Source organism: Augochlora pura, chromosome 3 (assembly GCF_028453695.1).
Source record: "Augochlora pura isolate Apur16 chromosome 3, APUR_v2.2.1, whole genome shotgun sequence".
NCBI lineage: Eukaryota > Metazoa > Arthropoda > Insecta > Hymenoptera > Halictidae > Augochlora > Augochlora pura.
In genome coordinates, this window is record NC_135774.1 from 19,013,766 (window position 1) to 19,041,320 (window position 27,555).

At 36.2% G+C, this 27,555-nt stretch overlaps 1 protein-coding gene across 1 annotated transcript in view; it reads left to right on the forward strand.

The window, feature by feature from the left end:
• Window positions 1-15,220, forward strand: part of LOC144478920 (tyrosine-protein kinase Dnt) — a 218,485-nt gene extending 203,265 nt beyond the window's left edge. The window contains exons 6-9 of the mRNA XM_078197296.1: window positions 7,246-7,402; window positions 12,808-13,075; window positions 13,672-13,858; window positions 14,972-15,220. Of these exons, the coding sequence (XP_078053422.1) occupies window positions 7,246-7,402; window positions 12,808-13,075; window positions 13,672-13,858; window positions 14,972-15,220 (861 nt within the window). The remainder of the gene's footprint in view (window positions 1-7,245; window positions 7,403-12,807; window positions 13,076-13,671; window positions 13,859-14,971) is intronic.
• Window positions 15,221-27,555: the final 12,335 nt, after the last annotated feature.

The following is a 27,555-nucleotide window of genomic DNA, read 5'->3' on the forward strand; positions in this document are numbered from 1 at the left end:
AATGAAAGGTAGAATTGACATTCCTAAAACACTTGGTGCGTCGAATTTCAGAGGGAACGTATTCGCCGCTCTTTCAAACCCAGCCAGTCATGTAATCCAGCAGCGTCTTATCCCTCTTGTAAAACGATACGCTCGAGATCCCATTGCTGAAGAAGTCATTACCGTCTCTGTCTGCAAAAGATCTTCGCTACACGAACAAACCCGTTCCCTTACCGATTTCCTCGATAGAAGCGTTCCACCTTTGTCCAATCTTCCGCCGGCGCAGGTAAAGGAGACGGCCGGTATGTTTTTAATATGCATAGCTTCGCAGTATATGCAGTTTAGTTGCAAATTTCTTGTTGTTCCGGGACCTTCTTTCCAGATAATTTCGTGCCGGGGAATTAAGTTTCGGGTTCTTTGAATAATTTTCATCCCTGCTGGCCGAAGCTAAAGGAAATGCGTGTTTCTGGCTACTGTACGGATTTTAGACAAGCGAATCCCTCGTCTTACATTATTTAAGATATGGCCGAACAGTTTTGTAGTTATCGAATGAAAACTATGAAAACGAAGCCAATTTTAGGTTACAATATTGTGTTAATTTTTACTTGGATGTTTGTTTGTAAAGAGACTGTGTTACCTACTCTTTGTATTTATTTCTCAAGTGAATAGACCTTGTCTGACCATTGCATGTTTCCTCTACTTAAAAGTGACTATAGTTCATGTGGCTTTCAAAAACTGACAAAGCATTATTCATTTAGATTTTTCATGTGTTTTATTATAACTAGAGCTGTCAGGAAAATAGATGAATGAAATACAAAATTGTGAATACATTAGAAGAATTTCAAAATATTATTACACGATTTACGGACTGTCCTAGAATTAAGTAACTATATGTATATTCTTCCCACTGGGCGATTAATTGTTTGACAAGTTAACATAATTATTAAAGTAAGGTTATTTATAAGTTGAGAATAATATATCAAGTTCTCCACACTAAGTTATAGTTCGTACATCTCATTTCCAAAATATTAACACTTGAAAATGCAGAATTCTAGTTATAATGTAATACAGCAACGAACTTTCCGATTAATTTATACGTGAATAATTTGCATACTTCGGAAGGATCTATATTTTTTGAGATTGTTCAGAAAAGTTCCGAAGTTGATTTTATCGTATACAGACTGCATCAATATAAATGTTAGTTCAATCGATCGACTCGCGATTTCCCATAAATTTGACATACTTTCGCATTCGCTTCACTGAGTTTCGAATAACAGATACACCACCAACGTTACGATATTACAATATTACAACGTTACAATAGTAGATTGAAATGCATTGATGATTCGATCACAATGAAAATTCCCTAATTTTTTCTGTCTCTTAAATTTCGAAACCACGATATTTTGTAAAATTGTCTTACAACTAGAGAAATTTGTAATTAAACTGAAAAAATTCAAGGAAAGCTGGAGAAATGCTGTATCAAATTAAAAAATGGTACAATATATAAAAATTTATTTTAAAGATGAATCAAATTTTCAAGTTATTTATTTTCAAGACCGAGTTGAACTTTCACTGTTTTAAATAATATTACAGAATGCAATCCGAATTAATATTTCACTAATTAGTTACTGAAAATAAATAGCTGTGAATCTATATGCAAAATAAGAACTGTCTGCGTTAGAAGAAAAGTGCAACATTTTCTTTCTTTTATATACAATAACTTCAATAAGTTTGAATACATTCACATTCTTAATTTTGTTTAATCTTGTCACTATTCTATGGTTCACGTATCCATTCTTGCCATAAATGCATAAAGTCTAATAATGCACAGTATAATAATTACCATATTGTAAAGTTTCCATCGCAGTTAATTATAACTAATTTTATTATAAACTATAGCTAGTCAAGCTACATTAATTATAATTAGTCTAAAGAGTTTACGTATTTGTAATAAAAATGAATAGATCAAACATTACCTTCGACTAGGAAGATAATTAGTAAAAAAAGAAACGTTATTTTCATCAAAATTATGTTTCTTCTATTTAACACAAACAATTTGTATTTTGCATAATGATTCGTCCTCCGCTTATCCGTCACAACTTATCGTCAAAGTTAAATGTTTAAAAACTGTATTTTATTTATTTATTTGAAACACATCGATTAACATAAATGCAAACAAACTATACATACTTCTAATGAAATTGCAAAAGTAGATGCTTTAAAAAAAACTGTACATGGGTCTTTACAATCAAAGTACAAGCTTCAGAATTGCATTTGATTAAATAATACATTAACGGTCAACATATTCCGTTAATATATCTGAGGGAATGTTTGCATTCGATGCTGTTTGGAAACGATTCTCGAGACGGTATATTTTATTGTACGGCCAATACGATCGGACCAATCGTACCAATCGGGCCAATCCTATCGAATCGTATCGCAAAATGTATTATTAATTTCTTGATGCGGTGGAAGTGGAAGGCAATCCAGAGCTCGCCTTTAGCGGGACGAGAGCCCGGTTTTCTGGGAATAAAGCTTTTGAAGCGTTCACCGCCGCGAAAAAAACAAATGGCGATGTTTGACGATACCATCCCGCTAAATAAAACGAATTGCCGCTACGTGCGCATCTAGCAAAAAGTTCGCTCGCGGCGCCGTTAAATCAATAGCCCGATTGTGATTGTATAAAAGCGATTCGTCAGTCTAGATTCATTACAACAAAAAACGTTCGGCCCGCCGGACGGTTCAATTTCGTTCCCCATTCATTTACCCCGGCAATTACAAATCCGTTTTATACTTTCTTCTCGGTTTTTTTCCTATCGAACTAATAGCGAGCATGCTCGTAATTATCTTTGGGCGTCGCTCGTAAGTATGAGACAGTTTGATTTTTTCTGGACGGTTGCGATCGGTTTTGAAAAACGATTCATTTATAGGCTCGGCTCGTAGATTGGCGCAAGAATTCTTACGGTTTCGAAGCGATTTTTACAATGCATGCAAGAAATATTCGATTTTTGAAGAGAGTAAATTTTTCAAATTGCAATTATTTTGCAACAATTTCGAACATTTTTCTGACGCGCTAGCTAAATAAGTAGCTTTCAAAAAATTTCAATTTTGAAGTAGTTGTTTTGTTTTAAAAGGTGTACGAACAGTTTTTGAAGTCATTGTGAATGTATAATATTTGCTTGAAATGTTTGTGTTTAATAATGTTACTGTAACTATGTTGAATTTTTATAGAAAATTAAATGGACGTCTAATTCATTTCTGCTAAACCAATAAATAAATAAATATTGTTAATAAGAAAGAAATTTACTTGTTCTGTTGAAATAGCGGAATGTTGTTGCCTTTTGTATAATTCTCCATTACATGGAAGAGTTAATAGAGGTAGAATATTTTTTTTTTCGCAACCGATATATACATACATCACCTTGCATGACCGTTTATATTATATCTGGTTCCCAAAATTCAACGTGAGAAATGTTTGCAAATAATTTTAACCATAAACACTAGGAATACAATTAACGAAAACATAATAAAATATATGATATATGACATAAAACCGAGTGTCTTCCTTCAGAACGAACAGCTCATTGTTGCAATTTTAAAAACTGTTTAAGCGAGCCGAAACGAGCGTCGACGGGCACACTTCGTCACCGAAAAAAGAGGTCTGTTTTCACTCCTTTCTTCCTTTTTTCCTCTTTGTTTCTACTTTTCATCGGCGTGGTTCATCCATTCGTTGATTTCGTTTCGTCGTCCCCTCTCTCTTTTCGTTTTCATTGCAGCGGAATCCTTTCGCAGTTTATCCCGTTTTGTTTCTGCCTTTTTCCGTTTGTTAATGAAAACGTGATGAGACAATTTGAATTTGACGAAACCACGTCCGCCAGCGAATAAAACCGCTGCGCCTGCTAAGTTCACGAGTACACGCGGATTCGGAGAGAGAACGGAGGCTTTGTTTGACGAATTATCGCGAAACAAACGATTTCTCGAAGCTGCGTTGAGATCAATTTTGCAAACGAGCGTTTAATAACTGTTCAGAAAATAAATAGAATCATTAATTAAATACAAAAACTAAGATCGTTGAATTTAATTTCTCATGTTTGTTAGTGCTATTATCATCACGATATACAAGATAAATTATATAGCAGTTTCATTAGATTATATATTACTATAAATCGTTTATTAAACTATTATAATTACATAAATATTGTCTCAATTTAGGCTATTGATAATAAGCCAATTTTTCTGGACACTGTGATTCTTAATTAAACAATCGTAGCGTACAGTGCTCCTAGGCAGATGTCCAATTAAAATCAGTTATAATAGTTCAAAAGTATTGTTCAGAAAAAAACTAATTTTAATTTACTATTGTCTCAGTAATCATTATTAAAGATACCTTTGTAACTATGTAGTATACATCAATATATTTTAAGAAATGTTACATTATTGTCATAATTTACCTCTCTACAAAATAGAATATTTACTTTATTCGCAAGATTTTCTGCTTCTAATGACTTTGAACATCTTTTTTAAACATACGTAGACATAAATAAATACGAATTGTACACTATAACATTCTCTAAAGTATTTATTAAACTATGTTTTACCTGTCAATTATCGACAATCCGCAAACATCGATAGCACCGAAGTAAAAAGAATAATTTCGAAATATATTCTACTAAATAGTAGCATTAATTTGTTTATTATATAAAATACAGTTTATTAACGGCATAATTGAGGTCTAGCTGGCCAGTCGGTATCGTACGTCTCTCCCCAATGCATACCATAATCGAATTTCAGATAAGCTGTAATTGGACGTCAGCTCTGATCCAATTAAATTCGCAAAACAGTAATGCAACCATTTCTCAATCAAATCAGAAGATTCAAGCAAAATTATGTGAACCGTTTAAGCGAAATTACAATCGATCGAAATTCTTCCAAATTTCATAAACCGAGTACTATACGATTTTCAAGTTTCAGAAGTATACCGTAACATAAGAAACAAGAAACATACTCATCATTTTACAGCAAGTGCATTCGCTTTACATTTATCGAAATTACTCGTCATCAACAAGAGTTAATAACATTAATAAGTTGAGGATTGTGTAACCACACGTTTTAATTATTTTTAATGCATGTGCTGACGCGCAGGTGATTACATAACTTTGAAAACAGAAATCAGTCGATGTAATTATCATGCAGCGGATTTTATTGTTTTTAGCAGCATTCATTTTCTTTTCTTTTTGAGATTTTATCATTTATAGTATAATTAAAAAAATATGAAAAATATCAAAAGAGACTCGAAATGTTGGATTAATGTTATTAAAGAAAGAAAGGAACTAAGGCTTGCAAAATTATGATTTTGCATAAAGATGCGCATTCTAACAATATTATAATGTCTTTGTAATTTCGTTACCTTTGTAATTAGACACTAAACTAACAAAAGAGTTGTATCCAGGCGAGTATAATATGGACTTTACAGTTCACATTGGCTCGATATCACCGCAAGCTCATTTCACCTAATTTTTGATTATTTTTTGCAAGAGTATTTACCGACATTGTGCCGGTATTATACCGAAATATGGTTATAGAGGTATTATATTAAAATATGACTGCGATCAGAAAATTGTGCTTCGTATACCACAGTTGGGTATTGTTCGAATTATTTCGAATAAATATTCATCCGAGATAATTATGGGAATGAATTCTGTTTCGTCAAACAGTTTATTCGAATAACGATTATTCATTATTCGTCATTAATTATACGATCCACTTATTCGAATTATTTATTACTTCATTTAAGAACCTTCAACCCTTTGTCAAACTCAGAGGAGTCTCATAATTTCCAACAACAATCTGATAAGTATGGACGTAATTCCGTTTTTTAACTTAGAATAGAACTCTGTTTTCTCATCTTGAATATTTCTGTATTGAAGTAAATCTAGGCACACAATGGAATTCGATGTTCTGTTTATTTTACAAAATTATTTCGATCTTGTAAAGTGAAATTAAATAATCGAAATTAATTGTCATTAATTTTGTTAAAACTTGAAACTATTATTGTTGAATATTCACATTATTGTTCGATGAGTTGATATTTCCAGATAATGCAATGTACTTTAAAATATTTATTTAATGTGCTCCAAGTAAGAATGGCAATTGAGCGATGTTCTGTAATAGGTTCTTTTATCTTAGAGTCAAGCTACACGAATTAAAAGATGTAAAAGTATACAGATTTGCGATTATAAGGGTGACAATTGAGCGGTGTTTCATAATAGGTATTTTTACCTTAGAATCAAGCTACAGGAGTTAAAAAATTTAAAAGTAAACAGATTTGTGATAATTGTCGGTCGAAAGTTCAAAAAGTCCCAACGAAACTGAAATTTTCGCGATCTTTAATAGCACGTATCAAGGTCACCGTGTTTCGATGAAATTAGTAACTAGTAAAAAATGCCGGTATTCGCCACGTCAATTTGTTGGTAAATCCGTGATCCTTTCGTATCAGTCGTCTCTCGTGTTTCAATAGCCCATTGGAAGGCGTCGGTCCGCGACCATAGTTTCGGCAAATGACGCCAGCCCGGACTCCAGTCGGCTTTCTCCCTTGATCCCTTCGGTTGCGCCACTGTCGTCGTGCCCTTTCCAAATCCAATACATCGTCCAGTAATTTGCGCCCGCGCTAATACGTTCCCGGGGCTGGTTTCCGACTGTCTTCTGGCCATTTTTCCCTCGGCGTGACGCCGATGCGTGCCCACGAGCACGCAGGAACACGCCCGGCCACGCCGAGCCGGACCACGCACGCCTAAGCGCGTGCAAATGGAATGGGAGGGGCCGGAGGCAAAACTCCGGAAAATTGAAATTAATGAATAAACCGGTCACCCTTCCTCTCGTTCGTGCGCTACGCAGCTTCGGGCATGCGAGAACCCAGCGCGGAAAACCGTCGGGGAACAATGGGGAAACGCGGCCGCGATAGGACCGACGATATAACGACGACACGGAGCCGAGGGATTGTCCTTCCTTCCTTCCTTCGCTCGTCCTTCGGGGACTTTGCGATCTTCTTCGTGTTCCGTTACAGGCGACAAATGCTTTTTTAATGAGTTCCGCCGGCGCGATGGCCGCGAGCTGGGCGTCGCGCCGGGATTTTGTACCGTGATGAATTATGCAGGCCGGACGCGACTATCGGGTGCTAGGATACGGTCACGAATTGTTTTGGAATCTCTTTGCCGAGCAGGGTGGTTCTAATGTCCGCGGTATTTCCGCCTTGTTAATTTCCAGACGAACGATCCCTGCGAGAAGGCTAGAGCGCTGGCCGTGTCCAGGTCCGCGCTGTACTGCCGAAACCTGGTACAGGAAGGCACCTTCGGACGCGTTTACAAGGGGACCATGGAGCTAGCTGGCCGCGAACGGGAGGTCATCATTAAAACTGTCACAGGTAAGAGTATTAACTATTAAAGGAATACAAAATTGCTAAAAGTATATATTACTAATATCAAATATTATTAAAATTATTAAAAGTAAATATTATTAAGAATATTAACTATTACAAGACTATAAGATAGATAAAAGTAAACATTAATATGTAAACGTTTACTTTAGTTTAGACGTAGAATAAATAAAAATCATAAGAAAAATACATAACAAAGTGTAGTTTTCTTGGAATTTTTTTTAATGGACTATAAATGTAACACAAATCATAGTTAAACTTGTTATGCAAGGTTTTCTATTTATTATTTTATTAGAACATAATGTTATTATCAGACATTTGTCATCATTTGTTCAAATATACTTTATTATTACATACGTTCTATTTTGACATTCTGTATAAAAAATAAGGTTATAATTACATACGACAATCTTTAACTTTAAAATGGGGAACACTGTTTCCCTTAGTCGTCAAAGGGATAAGGAAAGTACATTTGGTCGAAAATTAATGACCAATAATTTTCCAAATAAAATTTGAAAAATAAAAATTTTGATACCATTATTTGCGTTAACCTGAAATATATGCAATTTATTTTTGCAGCTAACTCTTTTATGATAAAATAATTTATTTTATGAAAGACAAATCGCATTGGAAAATTTTTATCCAGTTTCTCTGTTAGACATCATAAACAGAAATTAAAGTAAAAAATCGGCTCGAAAACTTTATTAATATACACATTATTTAAATTTTAGATCATTGTTGGGGTCACGGTCGTTTATGCGCCTATCAAAATTGAACAAAATTTTATTCGGATGACATATAACAGATTTATTCGTCATTATCGAAGTTCTATCTAGATAAAAATTTGTCGGGCAATTTGATAATAATAAATATTTGATGCATCAAATTTCAATCCGTTCAATTCCGTTACCGAGCAATCCTTTGGTCACGGTACTCGACAAAAAGTTCTGCAATTTCTATGACCTTGTGTAATAGGTCGTTGAACTCGTTTCAAGAACCTCTATCATGATAGGGAAGCAAAAACAGACCGATCCATTTAAAAAAATGAAGGTGACCTTCAAATGTCCGAAGTACCTCCACCTGCAAAAAAACTATTATCGCCACCGGATGGCCCCCTTCGTACTGTGCAATTTTGTTTCAGCAAATATTTCTGTGAAACTTATAGTTTCGAAAATATTTGAGATGGCAATAGTTATTGCCCCACCCTGTATAATAGGAATCTCATTACATATTGACTCACTACTTGTTGGGAGGATGGAGCCGCATTAGAGTCCTGGAACTGAAAGTAAAGAACAGAGACATTAATATTTATTCAACATTGTTCATGAAGTTATTAATTTATGCGAAGTATTGTGTATAATTTACATATTGACGATTATACTTACATTTCTTGCTCCATGACAAAGCTCGATCACGTTGTTTCTGGATCTCTGTTCCGCGTAACGTTTTAAAATTTATAACAATAACACAAAATTCGATTGAATTCAATCACAAGGCAATGTCAAAATAAATTAAGATGAACAACGAGAGAATTACGTCTAGAAAGCCCTTGTTAATTAATGAAATATTATAATTTCCTCGCGTTTACTTCACATTTCTATATGTCTAAAAATGGCAAATCCATTAAATCGACTAAACATTTCTAATTTCTAAAAATCGCACGCGATCCTACACCTACGATTTGGCGCGAAAACTACAAGAAGCGAGAAAATGGCGGCTTGTAATCTGCCGCAAGTTCAAAGGGATGCGCTTCAAGCCTTTAGAAAAGACTGGTACACCGTGTCACCAGCATAAAACAAGATTTCCCACATCTAATTCCAGTCAGGCAAAATCGAATACAATACCCGAAGCATCCCAATATCACGTTAAAATGATTTATCAATTCCGAAATATTAACAAAAGCACGTTATACATTCCGCCAGAGGGTAACGTAGCAATACTTTAAATTTACCTATATCCTATGAGAGCGACAGAGTTTCGTCAGAGATTGAACCATCACGCTTCCAATCACGTTATCTTTGATAATTAGTTAGCGCCGAGTTGCAACATTTGAATTAATTACGTTAAAAAACAAATAATTCACCATCGACTGCGGAGTTGTGTTCGATCTAACAGGAGCTATGGCGCAGTTTCTGTAGGCGATAGCGGCGCTTCTAGTGGCGAGAAATAGAACCTCGCGTTGCCTGATAACCGAATAACTTCTCGTTGGCTTTCGTAGTAACTTACATGAAGCAAGTTGTAACGTGTGTTGCTAAGTTCGTCATAAATTATCGTTTGCTAGACCATACAGTCGTTTGCATGAACCAATTAAATCCACAAATTGATAGATGAGTTATTAGATCGAATTATTTTTTTTATTAGTAAATTTATTATACATATCTGGTCCATTACAGTACCAATCGATGCAGTGAGAACACGTTCAAAATGTTAACCAAAATCGACTGTCGATAATTTATTCTCGTAGTTATGTTAATAATTTGTCGAAAGTGTTTCTACTGCGCATGAAAAGACGAATTGATTGAAGAACAATAACGTGTAAGTGAACAAAATTTCATTATTTTCTCGAATCAACAGGAAACTGGTGGTGATTAATGAAACATTATGATTCCCTCGCGTTTATTTCACCTGTTATATATCTAAACATTGACAAATCTATTAAATGAACTAAAAATTTATAAATTCTGGATCCAGAGGCCCGCGTTTCTTTGGCGCGTAAATCACAATAGGTAGCGCTACTGCGCAACCGCTGTACCAAAGTAAACAAAAGATCAACATTTCACGTCTAATTTTGATCATGCAAGATCGAATAGAATTTCCGAATAAGCCATTTTCACGTTAAAATAATTTATCAATTACACAAAACAATTTCAAAATACCTGGACGCAAAAAAACGCGATATATGAATTCTGCCAAGGTGTAAAGAAGCAATACTTTAAACGTACCTCTATCCTATGAAAGTTTTTATATTAATTACATGAAGCAATCTCTAACGCGCATTGCCGTCTTCTCGTACAATGCTGTTTGCAAAGCCTACAACCCGTTTGTATGACCCAGTAAATTGTACAAAACGATCGCTGCGTTATTAGATCGAATTAGTTTCATTAATAAATTTATTATTTCTGGCTATTCAACAGCACCAATTGATAAATGACATAACCTTAACGTAAAATCTTGACATAACCTTGATAAAACGTCCAGAGTGTTAGCTACAGCCGACTAGCTTTGACTCACTAATAAAAACTATGTCACTTGAGAAGATAAATAGACTTATAGTCTATACACTATTTAAAAAATCTGTTCTATCTGAAAACTATTTCACAGCAATTAGCTCTATGTAATTATCGATTTCGCATTAGTTGCAAACGAATTTACGGCAGCGCAAATCAAGCACAAATTAAGCTGTGCCGTTTTTTTCATACGTTGTTCGAGGTCACTGGACTATCCAATCGAGCATGACGTGGATTTACAACTAAATGAATGAGTTTCTTATTAATAATATTTCCGTCTAAGCGTAACCTCCTCCTTCCGTCGCACCCAAGAGTGAAACATGTTCAGCTCGCTGACTCGACCACGTAGCCCATTGGCTACTGTTTTTCGTTAATAACTCGTAAACAAAGCTGCGAATCACATGTTCGCTAAGGAAAAAAATAACTCCAAACAACCTCAGGGATCCCTCATTTTCCGGAGTTACAATATTTTTTATGCACCCTGGATTTACATAATGTTCGTTTTCATTTCAATCCGAAGCTACTAAATATTTTTTTTATTGCATTTCCAAATAGGTAAAATTTCAAATCCGGTTTTAAAATAATATTTGAACTGAAGTAACGGTTCTTGATAAAGTAGAGAATCTTATACCAACTGTTGATCTAAACCATGACCTAAACCATGAACGATCTGTAAGACCGATGTGTAGACCGAACACCTGTTGATATTCACTCAAGTCGACTACCTTACCGACCTACGAATCGAAGCCTGATTATAGCATCACCTTCTGATAAGAATACCAGAGCAGAAAACCATATACACGTGTTTCCATGGAATTCTCTCTTCACCATTAATAAACAAATTTAACAGTAGTAATCGAGTAGACACACAAGTTCCTAAATTATCAATTAGTTACAGAACTAATTTTGTAAAATTTTTATTATAGACTTGGATAAAAAAAAGTTAAAAAACGTGAATTTGTTATTTCTTCTTCCTGTCATTCTAAGTAATACCAAAATTAGGAATAAAGTATTTTAGATATTACCTAGCAGACTAGTCCTTCTGTCATCTAAATAAAAATTCTAGTGCTTTAGGCCAATTTTAACGCTATATTTACCGTCATTTTGTCCTACACAGTTTACCGAATTTTGCGATGACTATAGCAAAACTCAAGACGCGTTTACGTGGAAATAATTTACTAACCCTTTGCGGTTAATTGGCGAGTCTTAAGGACCATTAAAATTGTTTTATCATGTCTCAAGATAATTTCTATACCAATAAAGTTTAGATTTAAAAGATTATTAATTAGTAGAATTGTTGGTATGAGTCACAAGGACCAGATTCGTATCTATAAAACTGCACTTTGTTACATATTGTAGAATGGAAATACTATGAGCCAGCAAGATTGTTTCTGATTTACAGCTAAAATGACTTCGAGTGCAAAAGGTTAAAAATTATTAAAAAAGTTTATAAGCTGTTTGATAAGAATAGTATTAAATAGAATTTATTAAACAGCGTCTCTCGACGCTTTCGGCGAAAGTAGCATTAAAAGAGTTACACCATTTTACAATACAATATATCGATTCAGTATTTCTGCTGACACTTACCTATTATGAACAGAATACATAATACTAAACGAAATGAAACACAAACTAAGAAACAAAAACATATGCACATCGGGACTTCTCTTATTCTATTGTTTTAAATATGATTTATCACTAGATGACTTTTTTCCCCGATGGATTTCGTATTTGCTAAGGATTTTGTTTTATATCTTGTAATAAAATGTTTAAACCTTAATGAAAATCTGTATCATTTTAAAACTGTGTTAATCTCCTATATTATAGTGTATTTCATTGTTATATTAATGTTCTACAAATAATGTTGCCGCCGTTAAAAGTAGAGCACTTGATGGTGTAAGAATACTTTTTTCGGATACTGTAAGTCGTACGTTTAATTTTCCACGTGTCGAAAGTAATTACGAGAGCTATCTCATTCCCAAGCAATAGGAGAAGGTACCGCGCAAAGTAAAGCGCGTCAACTAGACGAAATAATGATCGCGAATGGTTTGATACCTGTTCGGTAATTTCAAACATTTCGTTAGCCGGTCTTAAGTTACAAAGCGCGACGGGCTACGAGAAATCGGGGTGTCACGTCGAACTAATGCGGAAACTTTGAAATTTTAGAAGTGGCGTCCGCTTATCAGGCATCTTTGCTGGTGGTGGAGGGCTCCCAGTTGGCTGGATTAATGCACTCGAACATTGCGTCGCTGGCTGCAGCCTGCTTGGACAGTTCTTGTCCGTTGCTGGCGTACACCAGCACGGCGGGAGAGCTGAATTTAAAGTTGTACCTTACCGATGGGAATCATCATCCTGTGACCAGAGACCTCGTGCACGTTGGTACTCAGGTTGCCAGGGCAGGGGCGTTCATGCACGGCCGCGGACTCTTACACAGGTAATTGTCTCTGTCACTTAACGCTATGTTTTTAACTCTTGAGAAGAATAAAGAGTTTCGCCAGCCCAGTTAGGAACTACGAAATGCTTCAGAGAGTTTCGTTATTATTTTCCGAGTATGAAAGGTAGAATAGTTCGAGCGTACGAGTCATAAAAATACAGAATAAATAAGACGGATGTTGACAGGATATTTGGGCGGCTTTGAATGATCTGAGATCACTGTATAAGTTCCTCGAAGTCCTGCGCAACCGAAAGGTAAAGTGTCAACGACTTAGAGGGAAATAAGGAAAGAAAGAGAGCGAATGAGCAACAATAGATCATTCACATAGTGAAAGATCGTATGCAAGAGAGAGAGAGAGAGAGAGAGAGAGAGAATGGTAAAATAATGAAACAAAAGACTATAAAAATAAAGTATGTATGTCACAAACATGATAGTTTTGAAGACCCTAAAGACCGCGAAACAATATACTGTTAAAAACACGAATGCAATCAACCGCTTTCGAGTAACAAACATTCTCTTCCATAAAATAATCTGTACTGCATATATACCGAACTTGTTCCGGCAAATGTAAGAGTCTAACCAAATGATTATTTTAGGGACATCGCCGCCCGAAATTGTCTGATCGAGCCAAGCAGCCTTCGAGTGCGACTAGCTGACACTGCTCTGGCGCGGGATCTCTTTCCTCAGGATTACCATTGTCTTGGCGATAATGAGAACAGACCCATTCGCTGGATGGCCTTGGAAACACTCCAGCACAATCAATATAGCACGGCTACGGACGTGGTATGCTCATAATTTGTATCGAATGCCAATAAAACGTTGACGCCTCGGCGTCTGCCGGAGACAACGAGCGATCGGCTTCCAATAAAATTCAGGAGTAAACGAGGATTCCGTTGTACATGGTTCCTACGTACGTTTCCAACCTATCGAACTTTATTGCATCGCGTCCCGATTTTATGCGCTTTGTCGCACCATAACTTAACGCATCGCCTCGTTGCACTCCGGTATACCGCTGCCTCAAGGTTTCGACAATAGCGAAACGGGGCGCTAACTACGTTTTGACAGAAATATCGCGGATTGGTGGAACGGGACGGTTGAAACATAGAGGTCTGATTGATCTATGGCAGCGATTCTGAAAATTTATGGGGACACGTTTCGCGCGATATCCACTTTACCGCGTCCACGAACAGAAATCTCGTAACCTCGGATTTGCGTTTGGATTGCAAAACAGTGGAAGAGATTACAAGACTTTTACTCTACTTTTACAGTATTTTCGATCTATTACGCTAATTAAGAAAAGGAACATACCTTTATTTTAGTTGAGCTGACGCAATTGATATAAATTGGAGATAGACTTGACCTGTTCCGAATAAAAATTATATTTACCATTTTACTATAATTATGGGAGGTATAGAATAAAAACCTGTCTGATTTATACATGATTTGACAACAATTATAATTAATAAAAGGTTTCCTCCGTTAACTCAAAATATTATTCATTTTAGAAATAAAATATAATCAGATCTCGTTAATTCTGCTGCGATTTAATAACATAAATTCGTAATGATCTAGTCATACATGTCGATAGAACAGCGACAGCCTTTATTTTCGTCAAAATTTAACACCACAGTAATGGTGTTATCACGTCGGATCACGTATGAAGGACAAGATGAGTAAATCACGTATGTGTGTCTACGTATGGTGATGTGCATGATGATATCTTGGGTTTTTTACCTGCGAGTGTCCTAGTCTGAAACTATCATAAGACACAGTAAGCCGCGATATCAAATTCAAATAAATCGTTACATACGCAGCACACGGAATCTATTCCATTTTTCTATCCTACTTGACTCTGCTGATTATAGTCAACGCTAATCGATTTTAATTCTGTTGCAGTGGTCGTTCGGAGTGTTCTTGTGGGAGCTGGCAACTCTGGGCCAGCAGCCATACGTCGAAGTGGACCCATTCGAGATGATGGCGTGTCTTCGGGACGGCTATCGATTAGCTCAGCCTAGGCCGTGCCCGGACGAGCTCTTCGCCCTGATGGCGGTCTGCTGGCTAGGCCTGTCCAGGGACCGGCCGACGATGCCTCAGCTCCTCGCCTACTTGCAGGATTTCCACGACGCCCTCGGCGGTTTCATCTAAACCACCCTTAACTGTCCGGTCATTATTGGAACAGCTGCGCGAGTAGCTCGGACGCGAGCAACATTCGCGAGACTCTCATCGCTCGAACATTTTCGAAAAGTGAACCGGTCTCGAAGGCCCGAACCGATCGAGAGGAACAATGACTCTTTGTTAATGAGACGGCGGGAGGTGAAATGCGACGAGGACAGCGGACTGCATCCGAAAGTACGCGGAAGCTCGCGACGATCGGCTCGTTCACGGCTGAAACGAAAGTTCAAAGTGGAAAATCAAACCCGTGCGCAATTAAAAATCTCTGCCCATCCGCGATTATCGATTGTAACCAGCGATACTACTCGACAAAACCTCTGCGGCATGTGTCGGGCGTTCTCGCGTATTGTTTTAGGGATTCCGTTTCGGGGACACCGGAGAATCAAAACACAGACGGGTCGGCGCAGGTCCGTTGATTCGACCGATTTTTGGTCGAACGTTGCCGCTGTGATCCGGATCGAAGAATTCACCGATATTTTGATACGAGTTTCCAACTTCGTATGGAATCGTAATGAACTGTACCACGGTATAATTTCTTCCATGCGGCGTGTACCCACTGCGTGTTATCTCTTCGAAATTCGTACGAAACTGTGGACTCGATTGGTTGAAACATATTTCGCATTTTTTGAAGATCTCGAATTACGGATTTCACTTCGTTCAACGAACGCTTGTGAAATCGTACGATCCTTTCACAGCGCATTTAAGTGTGCACTGTTATAATAGCTGCATACTAAAGCAAACGTCAAATGTTTAGTTATTTGAATTACTAATTAATGATAGTTTTCTATCTCTGAAATTGAACTGAATAATTGCAGTGATCTGAATCAAATTACAAAGATAGCCTCATGAAAGAATAATTTCTTCTTCATGTCGTCGAGCATCTTTCTCTTTCTAATATACAATAAACAATAACTTTCGCACATCTTGAAAACAGACATATCCTCCTTATTAACAAAAAGGGGAAGCATTTATCTAAGCGGACATAGTATCGCAAAAACAAAGAGCATGAAAACAGTAAATAATGTTACTTCAAATTGAACTGTTATTTTCGGAATAACTTCTAATTTAAAGTTATTATAATTATTTTATATTTTTAAACGGCTATGTTCAAAGTACGTTTTCATTTAAAATACTGTTATCATAATCGCAGTTATTAGCAAATTTTACCGACTTGTTTATTCGTAAATTTCATAGAAATTCGATGCAAAAGTGTTGATCTTTTGGGAAATGGTGACAAATCGTTCGATCCCGATTATAATGCGCGGCCCGATGATCTCCGGCGGAACGATCGACGTGTACACATCCGTCCATAGCAGTTAGAATGAAGAATGCACTCGAAGCGCGCAACGTTTTTGCAGCGTGACAGGTAGACGCGACGCGGTAGCTGAAACCGCGACGACGCCTGCATCTCCGCAACCGACGTTGCAAGTGCAAGTCGCATCGTCGTTGCACAGGCGCCCCTTCGGACTTATTCTCTGCTCTATTCCCATTCTTCCTTCACGGTCTAGCGGATTTTCAACAGTCTGGAAACCGAGTTTCGATGAAACACAGTGCTTCTCAACTGCGGTTCCGCATACCTATCGCGATCATTTCGATACCGTGCGAACTGGGGACCCAAAGTTACAGTTATTTAACCCCTTGCACTATAATAACGAGTCAGACTCGTGATAAAGATTTCATGCAACATCTGATAAATATTAATATTATTCATTTCTTCTGAATCGAAATCAAATTGAACTCTTTCGTTATCAAAGTTTAGAAACAGAATTAAAAAAAGGACAGTACAAGAAACAAATATTATCTGGTCCTATTAAGGAAAATATTAAGAAGAAACAGGTGCTAAAATTTTCTTTATTATTCAACTTAAAGCTGTTAATCGGGAATGTAATAGAAATGGGTAAAAACAAACAGATGACGTTTAATTATTTAAATATTGATTGTAACAGTTATGGTCCCTGGTGAGGACACTGTATTTGGATATTATGACGAAGCCTGCAATTAGTTACTGTGACCAGTGTTTCACTGGCGAATTCATCTTCATATTAAGACGGTGATAGATATATTCAATTGCAATATCGATGAAGACTAAATCTACCGGTCCAAATTCTTTTTTACTTAGGATTATTGATATTACAGAGACACTTTTATGGAAAATTATCGACTAAACTTCTTCGTATCAACTCATTTTGTGACAATTGGTTTTTATATATCTATGATAAATAGAAATATGACTAAACAATAACGTGTATTGCGTTTTGCAATACATTACAAAATTATATTGGAAAAATTTTAAAAGATGAACATCACTGTCATCAAACAATTTTTAATGAGAGTTTCGAACAGGCTCTCTACCTTAACAGTTTTAAAACAAAAGAGAATCAACAAAGTACTTTAGCTCGTACCAACTTGGATAAATGAATTCAAAATGAACTTAATCATTCTTGTCATTAAACTCGGTAAATTCAACGCCTTTTCGAATCTTCGAGTACTGAAAGCGACGAATAAATGATTCTATTTATTATTTCTATTAAATACTAAACACTACATTTCACGAAATGGAGGCCTTTTCCTCAGACATGTTGTATTATTTACAATGATCTCAATTGTACAGGAAATACTGTTTTATACGTGCAATTAACAAATATCACTCATGTTAGAATCAAAACTAGCTTAATTCTAAATCTTCCATAGAATCAAAACTGCCACTAATCAAAATGCTATGCCGAAATTTTGCAACAATATATATTCGCACATGTTTGTAGATCATGGAGCGACCACCTTATCGGATCAAGAAAATCGCAAGAATCGATTTTAAACAAATCGCTGAATGATTTCAGAGGACTCGCGTTTCTTTCGAGCGTATGCATATACTTTCGTTGGATGTAGTTAACTCGTGTTAAAAGCAGAATTACATAACTTCACATAAGGAATTTACCTAACCGGTGTTTCTGTTACATAAGAGAAGTTCATATATACACCGTGCGACTCAATCTCAAAATTTCCAAAGGAAATGAATTCGATGAAAATTCCCGACTCACGATCATGATCGACGCGCGTAAAAATCCGTAGCATTCAGCGACAAAACAGCGCGATAACTATAACTTGATCACAGTAATGGACCTTCTCCCTTTTTTCTCTATCACGTGTTGCACGTCGTTGTCTTCGTAACATATCCGCGTTGTTTTTTTATCCACGAAACTTTCAAATTAATCACACAGCCAATATTTCTTGTGCAACCACGGGATTAACTGTCCGTGGATTTCTCCGTTAACGACAAATGTACGCCGGTGTTTATAACAAGATAAGTTTATTCGTGGAATTCCGGAAAAGACTCTTTTACGTAACAAAGGCGGAGATGTAAAATAATTTTATAATACACCCTTCGTGTTCTCGAAAGTATGACAAAATTGAACTTTAACAGACTGCATTTATAATAGAGATTGGACTGAGATCTCCGAAGGAACAAACTGATTTTAAGCAAAACATTCATGTAAAATAAATTGAAAAGTTTTGAAAGATTTTTATTACGCTAGTTACGCAACAAATCGTTGGTCTTAAACGACAGAAGCTTCCTACGAAAAATAGATTTTTCAAAATGTTAGAACGTAAACGTAGAGTTCATCGCAGTTAGTTGAAATCAAATTGCATAACCGCGAGAGTAACTTGCCTCGAATCAATTAACCGTCGCCTTGAAAGTCGGCTCGGCGATTTCAATTATTGATTAACAGGTGCGACCAGTTCTGCAGTTACATATAAACAATCGGAGGGATAAAGAAGGAGACCAGAATCAACGCCGCAACCACGTCGAAAACTCATTATCGAGTTTAATCTTCTCGTATGTTGCGATTAGCTTCATTAAACTACATTGTGAAAGTCGAACGAAATATGTATTATCGAAAAAGAGATTGGTAGTTTCGACATTTTAGAAAAAAAGGAACCGTTGCGTATACTGATACATGCCTTGACTCGATTGATTCAGATATTCCTATGGTTTCATTTTTGCACTTAAAAGTCTTCAGCAAGTACGTTTAATTAGTCACATAACAGTAACTTTAACAACAACGCGTACGATTTATTGTTTAAATTCATTGTTTGTTCCACCATTGTAAGGAATAATTTAAAGTAATTTTTACCATGGTAAACATTAGCTTTCTAGTTGCGTTTTCAGTAATTAAATGACTCTAATGCGTTAAGATTTCTTGTCAGTTAATTTGTTAACAGCGGACCTGGTTGATAAAACTATAACTATGCTTAACCCTTTGCATTCTGAAACATTCAGGACGTTAGCTACCAGCTACTCATCGCTAATTTGTTGCAAAAACGCGCATTTACGAACTCTCATATTTTTTAATAGAATTTTGGAACCAAGTAACGTATTATAATGATATTGGACTTAAAGAATTAATTGACATCGTGATATGTATATTTGTAAAAAGAACTAATATTTTATCCTTTATAATTTTGTAAAGTATGACAAACTTTGAAACATTCCCCAACTTGCATTGCAGGCTGATTTGTGCACTTTGACAATAATAGCTAGTTTAACGTAGTTTTTCTATATATCATAGTAATTTTACCGTAGTTTTTCTATATATCATAGTAATTTTACCGTACCTTGATTCGATTTCTTGTGCCATTTCAAGAGAAAACTTCAAGAAAACATGCATTTCTTAAAAAGTTGTGCTGAAATATGTTACTTCTACGTAATAACTAATAAACTTGAATATTCCCTTAGATGAGATATCCGAGTGACATGTTAGAATCATTGACCCCTGAGAAGGGACAGCTGAGTGCAAAGGGTTAAAATCATTTATCACTCTATTTATCAGTTTCTTGTAGCAATGTTTTTAAGCAATCCTTAGTGAGACATGTGAAAGTTTAAATTAATTGTCCAAACTAGACAGTCTAATAATTGTACTCGGGATCCATTTGGACCCAGGTGTTAATCGCCACTGTTAAAAAAATATTTTATAAATGATTATATCAAACGGCTCTCCTCAAGCAATATGTTGAAACTGTCCATTTCTTTAACAACAATTTTCTACCGACGTTCGACGCGTCAGGTTACACAAATTTTACAAGATGTAACATAAAGTCCACTTTTCTAAGGTCCTTCTTTTCTTCTAGACACTGAAAAGAGACCGACGTTGGTGCTAATCATCTCCTAATAATCATCGCACAATTTCGTCCTGTATAAACTAATACGCTGTTCTTATTTTCATGATACCTCTGCACGATGAAACGAATCCATCAAATAATTCGATAAACGTATTGCAGCACGAGATAAAAATCTTCTTTGAAGATCTTTTAAAGAAATCAGTGTCGTCTGATTAGTACCAACACTACTGCCGATACTATTTTAGAACTACAATGGTTAGACTGCGGGTTTTATGCATTGACAGCGCAAATGAATGACCGAATTAAGTACGAGAACATCGATTTATCCCTGGATTATCCACGTGGAGTGGTCATGGACCTGCAACGAAAGAAGTACTATTTATTAATTAAATAAGACGAATATTCGCCAGTGATAGGAGTCTACTAGATCTCCAGGTTGGTACTCCTGACACGAGACTTCTGCGTGACTATTCTAGACACTAGGTTACCACGTGGGTATTCCCGGTACAAAATCCTCACGCGGATACTCCTAGTGCTAGACTACCACGTGAGTAATCCCGGGTTATAAACGCGCTGTACCATCGTCAAATTTATGAAAATATTGTTAGAAGAAGAAATGCGCTTTCATCTAGCACCTGTCTCTTACGACAAACTTCGAAAGTTAATATTTCCGGCAAATATCCGCAGTCTGACAATTACATACAACGACACAGACATGGAGTGAAAAAAAATTGTAAACATAAACAACGTCAAAAATGATTGTACATAGTATCGATATAACATTTATGACTCGAGTCGCTAAATAATGTAACCGTTGTAAATATTCGATTCGTAAGAAAGTCACGACCTAGACAATTTATTGAGGATGAGTTTCAAACGGTATTGCAAATGTTCGAAACAAAGTGCTGCCTCTGTTTAATTCTCGCGCACTGTATGTAGATACGTATCTCTCTTGAACTTAACACAGTATTAATCAGAGGTAATGGTTCAACGCGTATTAACAATGAACATGTGATATCTCTTTGTGAATTGGAGCTCAATGTTCGACGAATTAGTATGCCCATTCCGTCGTATTCTGCGTAATTATGAAATTACGAAGTTTATGTACTTTTCATCACTTCGTATAAACGTCTGTACGAAAATTGCGTATTTACAATGAAAATTAAGTTCGCATAGCGGTGCATTCGTTATGTAGATAAATGAAAAAATTGATATAAATACTATATTATATTTTCATTTATGTTTGCACCAGAACACTGTTATTATCAATATTTAATTTACACGTCTAAAAGATAGTTTTGAGTGCACACAAAATGCCACAACGGCATTAAATAAAGAAAATTTCCTTCAAGTACGTTCATTATTACAAATTGAAGGTTTAAACGACAGCACACTGCCGAGAAATGTATACTAATCTGTCGTTCATTGTACCACTTACCTTGTAAATTCATTTCGCCGAGCTCTAGCTATTAACTATAACAAAATCGATCGCAGAGCCTCATCTAATTAAATTCAATCATTCCGTGTCCTATGCATGAATCTTTTTCTCGCGCTGTTCGCTACGCGAAGCTGCGAGGCGCTTTTCAAACTGACAATTATTTTTGATAGATTTATAAAAGCGTCGCCATCGAAGCCAACTGTTTCGTAAGATTCCGCCGCGCGCGCGCGCGCGAGCACGCGAAAAGCTTGTTTCGCATCGGCGTGTAAAAAGATCGAAGCACTGGACTTGTTTGTATAGAACCGAGCGAATTCGGGCAGAGTATTCGCATCCGTGAATTCTGTATTTTTTGAACAGCAGGACAATGGTCGTCGAATCGCCCGCAGCGACGACGATCGCTGGGAAGGCGGAAAATCCACGAAAACTGTCCGAGATGACGCAACGCGGACGTATAATCTACTCGATGTGTAAATGTCGCATGTTCCTGACTACGACCATTAAACTTTATCGCACTCTCTCTTTTTCGACCCTTTCCTCGCTCCCTTTCACTACTACGGTGCTGCACGGTTAAATTTACAGCGAATCGACATGTAGAAATCTTGCGCACGAAACACAAACGAAAAATCAAATTGCAATAATAAAATTTTTATTTTCAGTAAATGTCAGCTGAGACTTGTAATTGCAGCGTCAATGGATAGCTTGGATTTTTCTGATTATAATGAGTCCAAACACGACGTAAATCGAACAAATCTAAACTATTCTCGGAATAATTAATGAGCAATTTATAGGGTGACCCGCGTAACTAGCGTACCCCAAACAACTCTTAAGTTATGCTTCCTATGAAAAATTGTTAAACACGTGGTTTAAAAGGTGAGTGGTAAATGTTCTCGTGTCTAGATAGTTTTCCAAGTTTACAAGATCAATTAATACAAAGTTACTGAAGTATAGGTCACAATCTTACTGAAGTATAGATTACAATCTTACTGAAGTATAAGTTACAAATTTAATCACCCTGTACAAGCTTTCGGGTATACGAAGTTCGATTTGCGTCATGTTTGGTCTCATTTTAATCGGTTATAAGACTAATCACAGTTATAAGACGAAAATGACCGATAGTTAACATTTCTTTCTCGCATCAATTCTACAGTCATTCTCTATCCTCGTGCACTGAGATAAGGCCCCGCCGAACTGTAGATTAAAGAACACGGATTTCGTGTAAATTTAACCGTGCGCCACCGCGTACTTCGACGTTGTAAGACGACGGACCAGGAGGAAGTCGAAGTAAACTGCGAAGTCGACGATCTCGCTTCGCCAACTGCCGCCGCAATCAAGTCTCTCCCACTACTAATCATTCGTATCGCTATTTAAGCTATCTATCGCTATTTATTATGTCGCGACTACGTCCCGAGAGGAGAAAATAATAAAAATGGAAAAAAAGATTAACGATCTCTCCTTGTTTCACGAAATCGTCGTTTTCTATTAATGGTAATACTATGGTCTACTAATGGTCCCAGTATTCGTTGTTCATTGGATGTCTTTTTCTATGATATTTATTAATGGAGGAACAGGGTAGGCTAGCACTGCACACTGTTTTTCGCTATCGCTGTACGATGGAAGATGCCTCACTTTTTCCCTCGACCCATTTTTCGCATACCCCACGACCCATTCTTTTTCCGTTCGCTCGACGAGGGTACTCGCAGAAAAATATTGAAGGGGGGGAGGACCCGACGTGCCCTCTCCCTCCGAGTCAGGCAAACCCCCGAAAAGGCAATCGAGAAGCTCACGTCGCGAGAGAGTTCCGATCACTGTAAATACTTCAAGCGAATAATAGTGGTGCGCCGAGTCAGTTGGTTTGTGCAGATTCTATTATTTCTTACGACGATTTACGGCATTATTTTTCAACGGAAAGTGAAATATACGTGTTAAAAAAAGAAGACGGCTTTGTCTCTTTCTCTGAACCCCTTGTCACCTTCGCTAGGGCGCTTTACGCTTTACCCTTTCGATGTTTACTCCGTAACATGGGAAGAGTAAGCGAGCGCATGTGTACAATTTGTACAGTGTGTGTAATTTATTTATTTATAATTTAAAACGATGAAAGAGAAAAATAATAGACTAGTTTCAAAACATTTAAAATTATACAAGTAAGTATTAATGGCTAACTGGCTGCAATCTTTTGCAATTGATGAAAGATATTTATATCTTGCTTAAAAATTTTCTGTTTATTTGTCAGTAACAAACTGTAGCAGAAATTTCTTTCACTGTTTAACATTTTTAGAAATTTGTAAATAATGTAGAACATTTTGAAATTGTTTCAATTTGTCTACTGTTTGTCTACTATTCTAACGCAAATTTAGTCTTTTTATAATACTATAATCTATATAAATACAATAATATATATAACAGTCAATAATAATATTAAATGCAAGAGTGACAAAATCAATAAAATCTCCAAACCACAGATTTTAAATACGGAATAATTTCAGTCGCTTCTCACTTTTCATTCCTCATTCGATTATTCAATAATATTCGGATAATCGATTATTCCATGACAAATCATCAATAATATTTGGATAATCAATTATTCAATGATAAGATAATTCTAGTATTTTAACAAGGATTAACTCGCACGCTTTAACTAATAAAAATAATCTCACATTCACAAGACTCTAGGTAGTAAAAAATAATTCATAGTTATAGACTTTAACTAATAAAAACTAATCTCATGGTCGCACAGGTGGTGGAGTGATTTGTAACCATGACTGATCGACAGACAGTCGATAGTTGTCAACCGGCGCTTCGTAGCTGTTGAACGGTGGCCTCTACGCGGCGCGATTATCCCATGCACCTCTCTTGTCACGGCGGAAAGGTACGACAAGCAATGTTGTATTAACATTTAATGTTAATTCCGTCTTGAGGACTATTGTCGGTAACAGCACGGTCGAGTTTGTATTGCTTAACATTTGTAGTTGGACATCTATTAGCATTACAAGACGAAGAACTTTACAAGACCGCTGATAATTATAGTAATTTAAAGAATAAATATATATAATTTTCTCGTACATCGTATTCATCTTTTCGGAAAATTAATTCTTAATTAGACTGCGGATCATTGTGCAAAATAAATATTGCTATCATTTTGTATAATTTATATGTTACATTTACATATTATTTAATTTTTATATTATAATTTATTTTTAAAGAAAAATGGTAGCTCGTTTTCTATCTTAATTAATATGTCTAATAGGTTGAAAATAATGTAACAGCATTGTTAAACTAAACATTCTATCATTTATTATATCATATTCACCTTTTGACAAATTAAATGATCTTTTTACAGATTTCATTCATCCTGTTGCAAAACAAGCTCACATTTTTGCAAATCAAATTAACTTCTCACGCGTCAAAATTGACCGTCGTTTAACGAATGTTTTTTAATATAATTTTTATTAGAAACAATTAAATTCGATTTGCGTAAGCGTGAATCTCATTCAACACATACACCGTTTTAATTATTTTTCTGTGGAATAATCCTTAATTTCATCAACTTTTAGCAGATAAATTAAAGATATTTTAAAAGATACAAATTTTAACGGTAATTATTAATTTTGGTACTTATAAACAACACGATAATTACCGAACACAAACTCTAAAAATTTCCACAATATCAAAATCATTGGATACACGAAACCGAAAGTAGAAAGTTAAAGTTGACCACATCTAATATTAGTTCAACTCTTTCGTATCCTAAAAATTCTAATGACGCTGAGTTTGTTCAATACATTGCGATAGAAACGAGTACCAAAACCTAGTTAAAAATTAGAATCACTCACACGTGAATAACTATACATAGTGCCTAAAAAGCGGTTGCAACTTTTCGCATATCAAAATTATTTTACTTGCTTAACTTGTCTAAAGTACTAACTTATTTGTAATATCTTAATTTATACGAAATAATAATAGGGCATATAATTATTAAAAATCATATTATAAAAAAAATTTAATATCTTATTTTACAGTGTTAACAGAAACTTTATGGTTTCCAATAACGCAAAAAGTTTCTTTCATAACAACATTACAAATAAAAAATAATGCAATAAATCGTAAGACATCTTCCAATTTGAATAATTTTGAGTAAGTAAACGATAGAAAAGTATAAATTACTGAAAACTATAATATACATCTCTTTAAAAATTGTCTATAAATCAACGATGAACACAGCGTCACATATAAACAATTCCATCAACCGAGCTATAAATCAAAAACGAACTAAGAGAAAAATAAGTGCTACAAGCATAAATTAAAAAGACCACTACTGGTACATTGTTCCTCGTGTATTGCGATAGTTCGTAGACAACCGACATTTTTCATCTGGCGGAAAATTTGGAAAGTCGTATCTCGGCCAGGATTTTGGATCTAACACCGTGCGTCGCGCCGAACGCGGGCGATTGCATAAGGCGGCCCTGGCGTAGATCCTCGCTTTGGATCAGAGTGTTCTCCAAAGAGCGTAAAGGTTTCATACGGGCACGGGCGGCGCGCTGGTAGGGGAGACCCTTTCTAAAATCGCGGGAGTTGGCCGGAAGTGGCGCGAGGGCCCCCCCAGCAAGAGGGACAAAGAGCGCCGGTGTTGGCGGCAGTGGCAGTGGCAGGCGGCGTGGAGGGACGGCGAACGGAACGAGGGAATACGAATGAGAAAAAGGAGGGCCCGGCAAAATGGAGGGGCACGCACTATTTCCTAATCCAAGCGAGAGAGAAGCGAGAGAGTCGACCAGCCGACCAACGAAAATGAAAGTGACGGAGAAAGTTGGGGCATTGTTACGAAGCGTAAAGCCCGGCGTGCGACGATGTTGTACCACGGCTCTCTGGAATCGTTGAATTTCGATTAGCGTGGGCATACACGCGCACGCACACGCTGACCTACCGTGAACCACATACAGGGCGCTATTTAACGCTTTTAACGCCGCGTCTAACGTAAAACTGTGCACCTATTATTAAGCACCGCTCGATTGTGACCCCAACTTGGAACAGTAATTAATGCAACAGAAATAGATAGAACGTATGAAAGTCGATGTTACAAATTTTAACCGCATTTTTGAACATTCTTATTTATAACTTCACTCACGCAAATTCAGTTATGTAACAATCAGCTGTAAAAAGAAATGTTTATCCGTATACGGATTTTTAAGCAAGCGCATACTGTTCACTATTGTGTACTTCAATGTTTTCATTGTTCCAACTTATGGAACAATTGAAATTCATCTTCCGTACTTAATGTCCCTATTTTGAAACGGGCATTTCGAATGCCGTTCCAAATTTGGGACGTTCAATATGATACACGGAGACAGGACACGAAAACGGTGTTCCATGAAAGGCGCACGCTCATAGTTTACTATTTTGTTCGCCCCATTTCTCTTAAATGAATATTTATGTAAATAATCGACAAATATTTTAAAATCCATTACGTTATCTAGAAACAATATATAACATAAATATTCAAGAATGACAATTGTAAGTTGTAATACAATCGATGATAATCTTGTACTCTTTGAAAAGCGATCCATAATAGGTACATTTATTTTACCAGGAATGAGAATTATTTGAACAGTGCACAATGAACCGAAAAGTAGTACTTGATGGCCAAATCGCAATTTTTATTCCCATATGCTCAAAACTCTATGCTTACGAATTTTCTTGGTGTCTGTAAAATGCAAGATCATGCATTTCGATCTTTCAATTTGTGTTTTATTAACCTTTA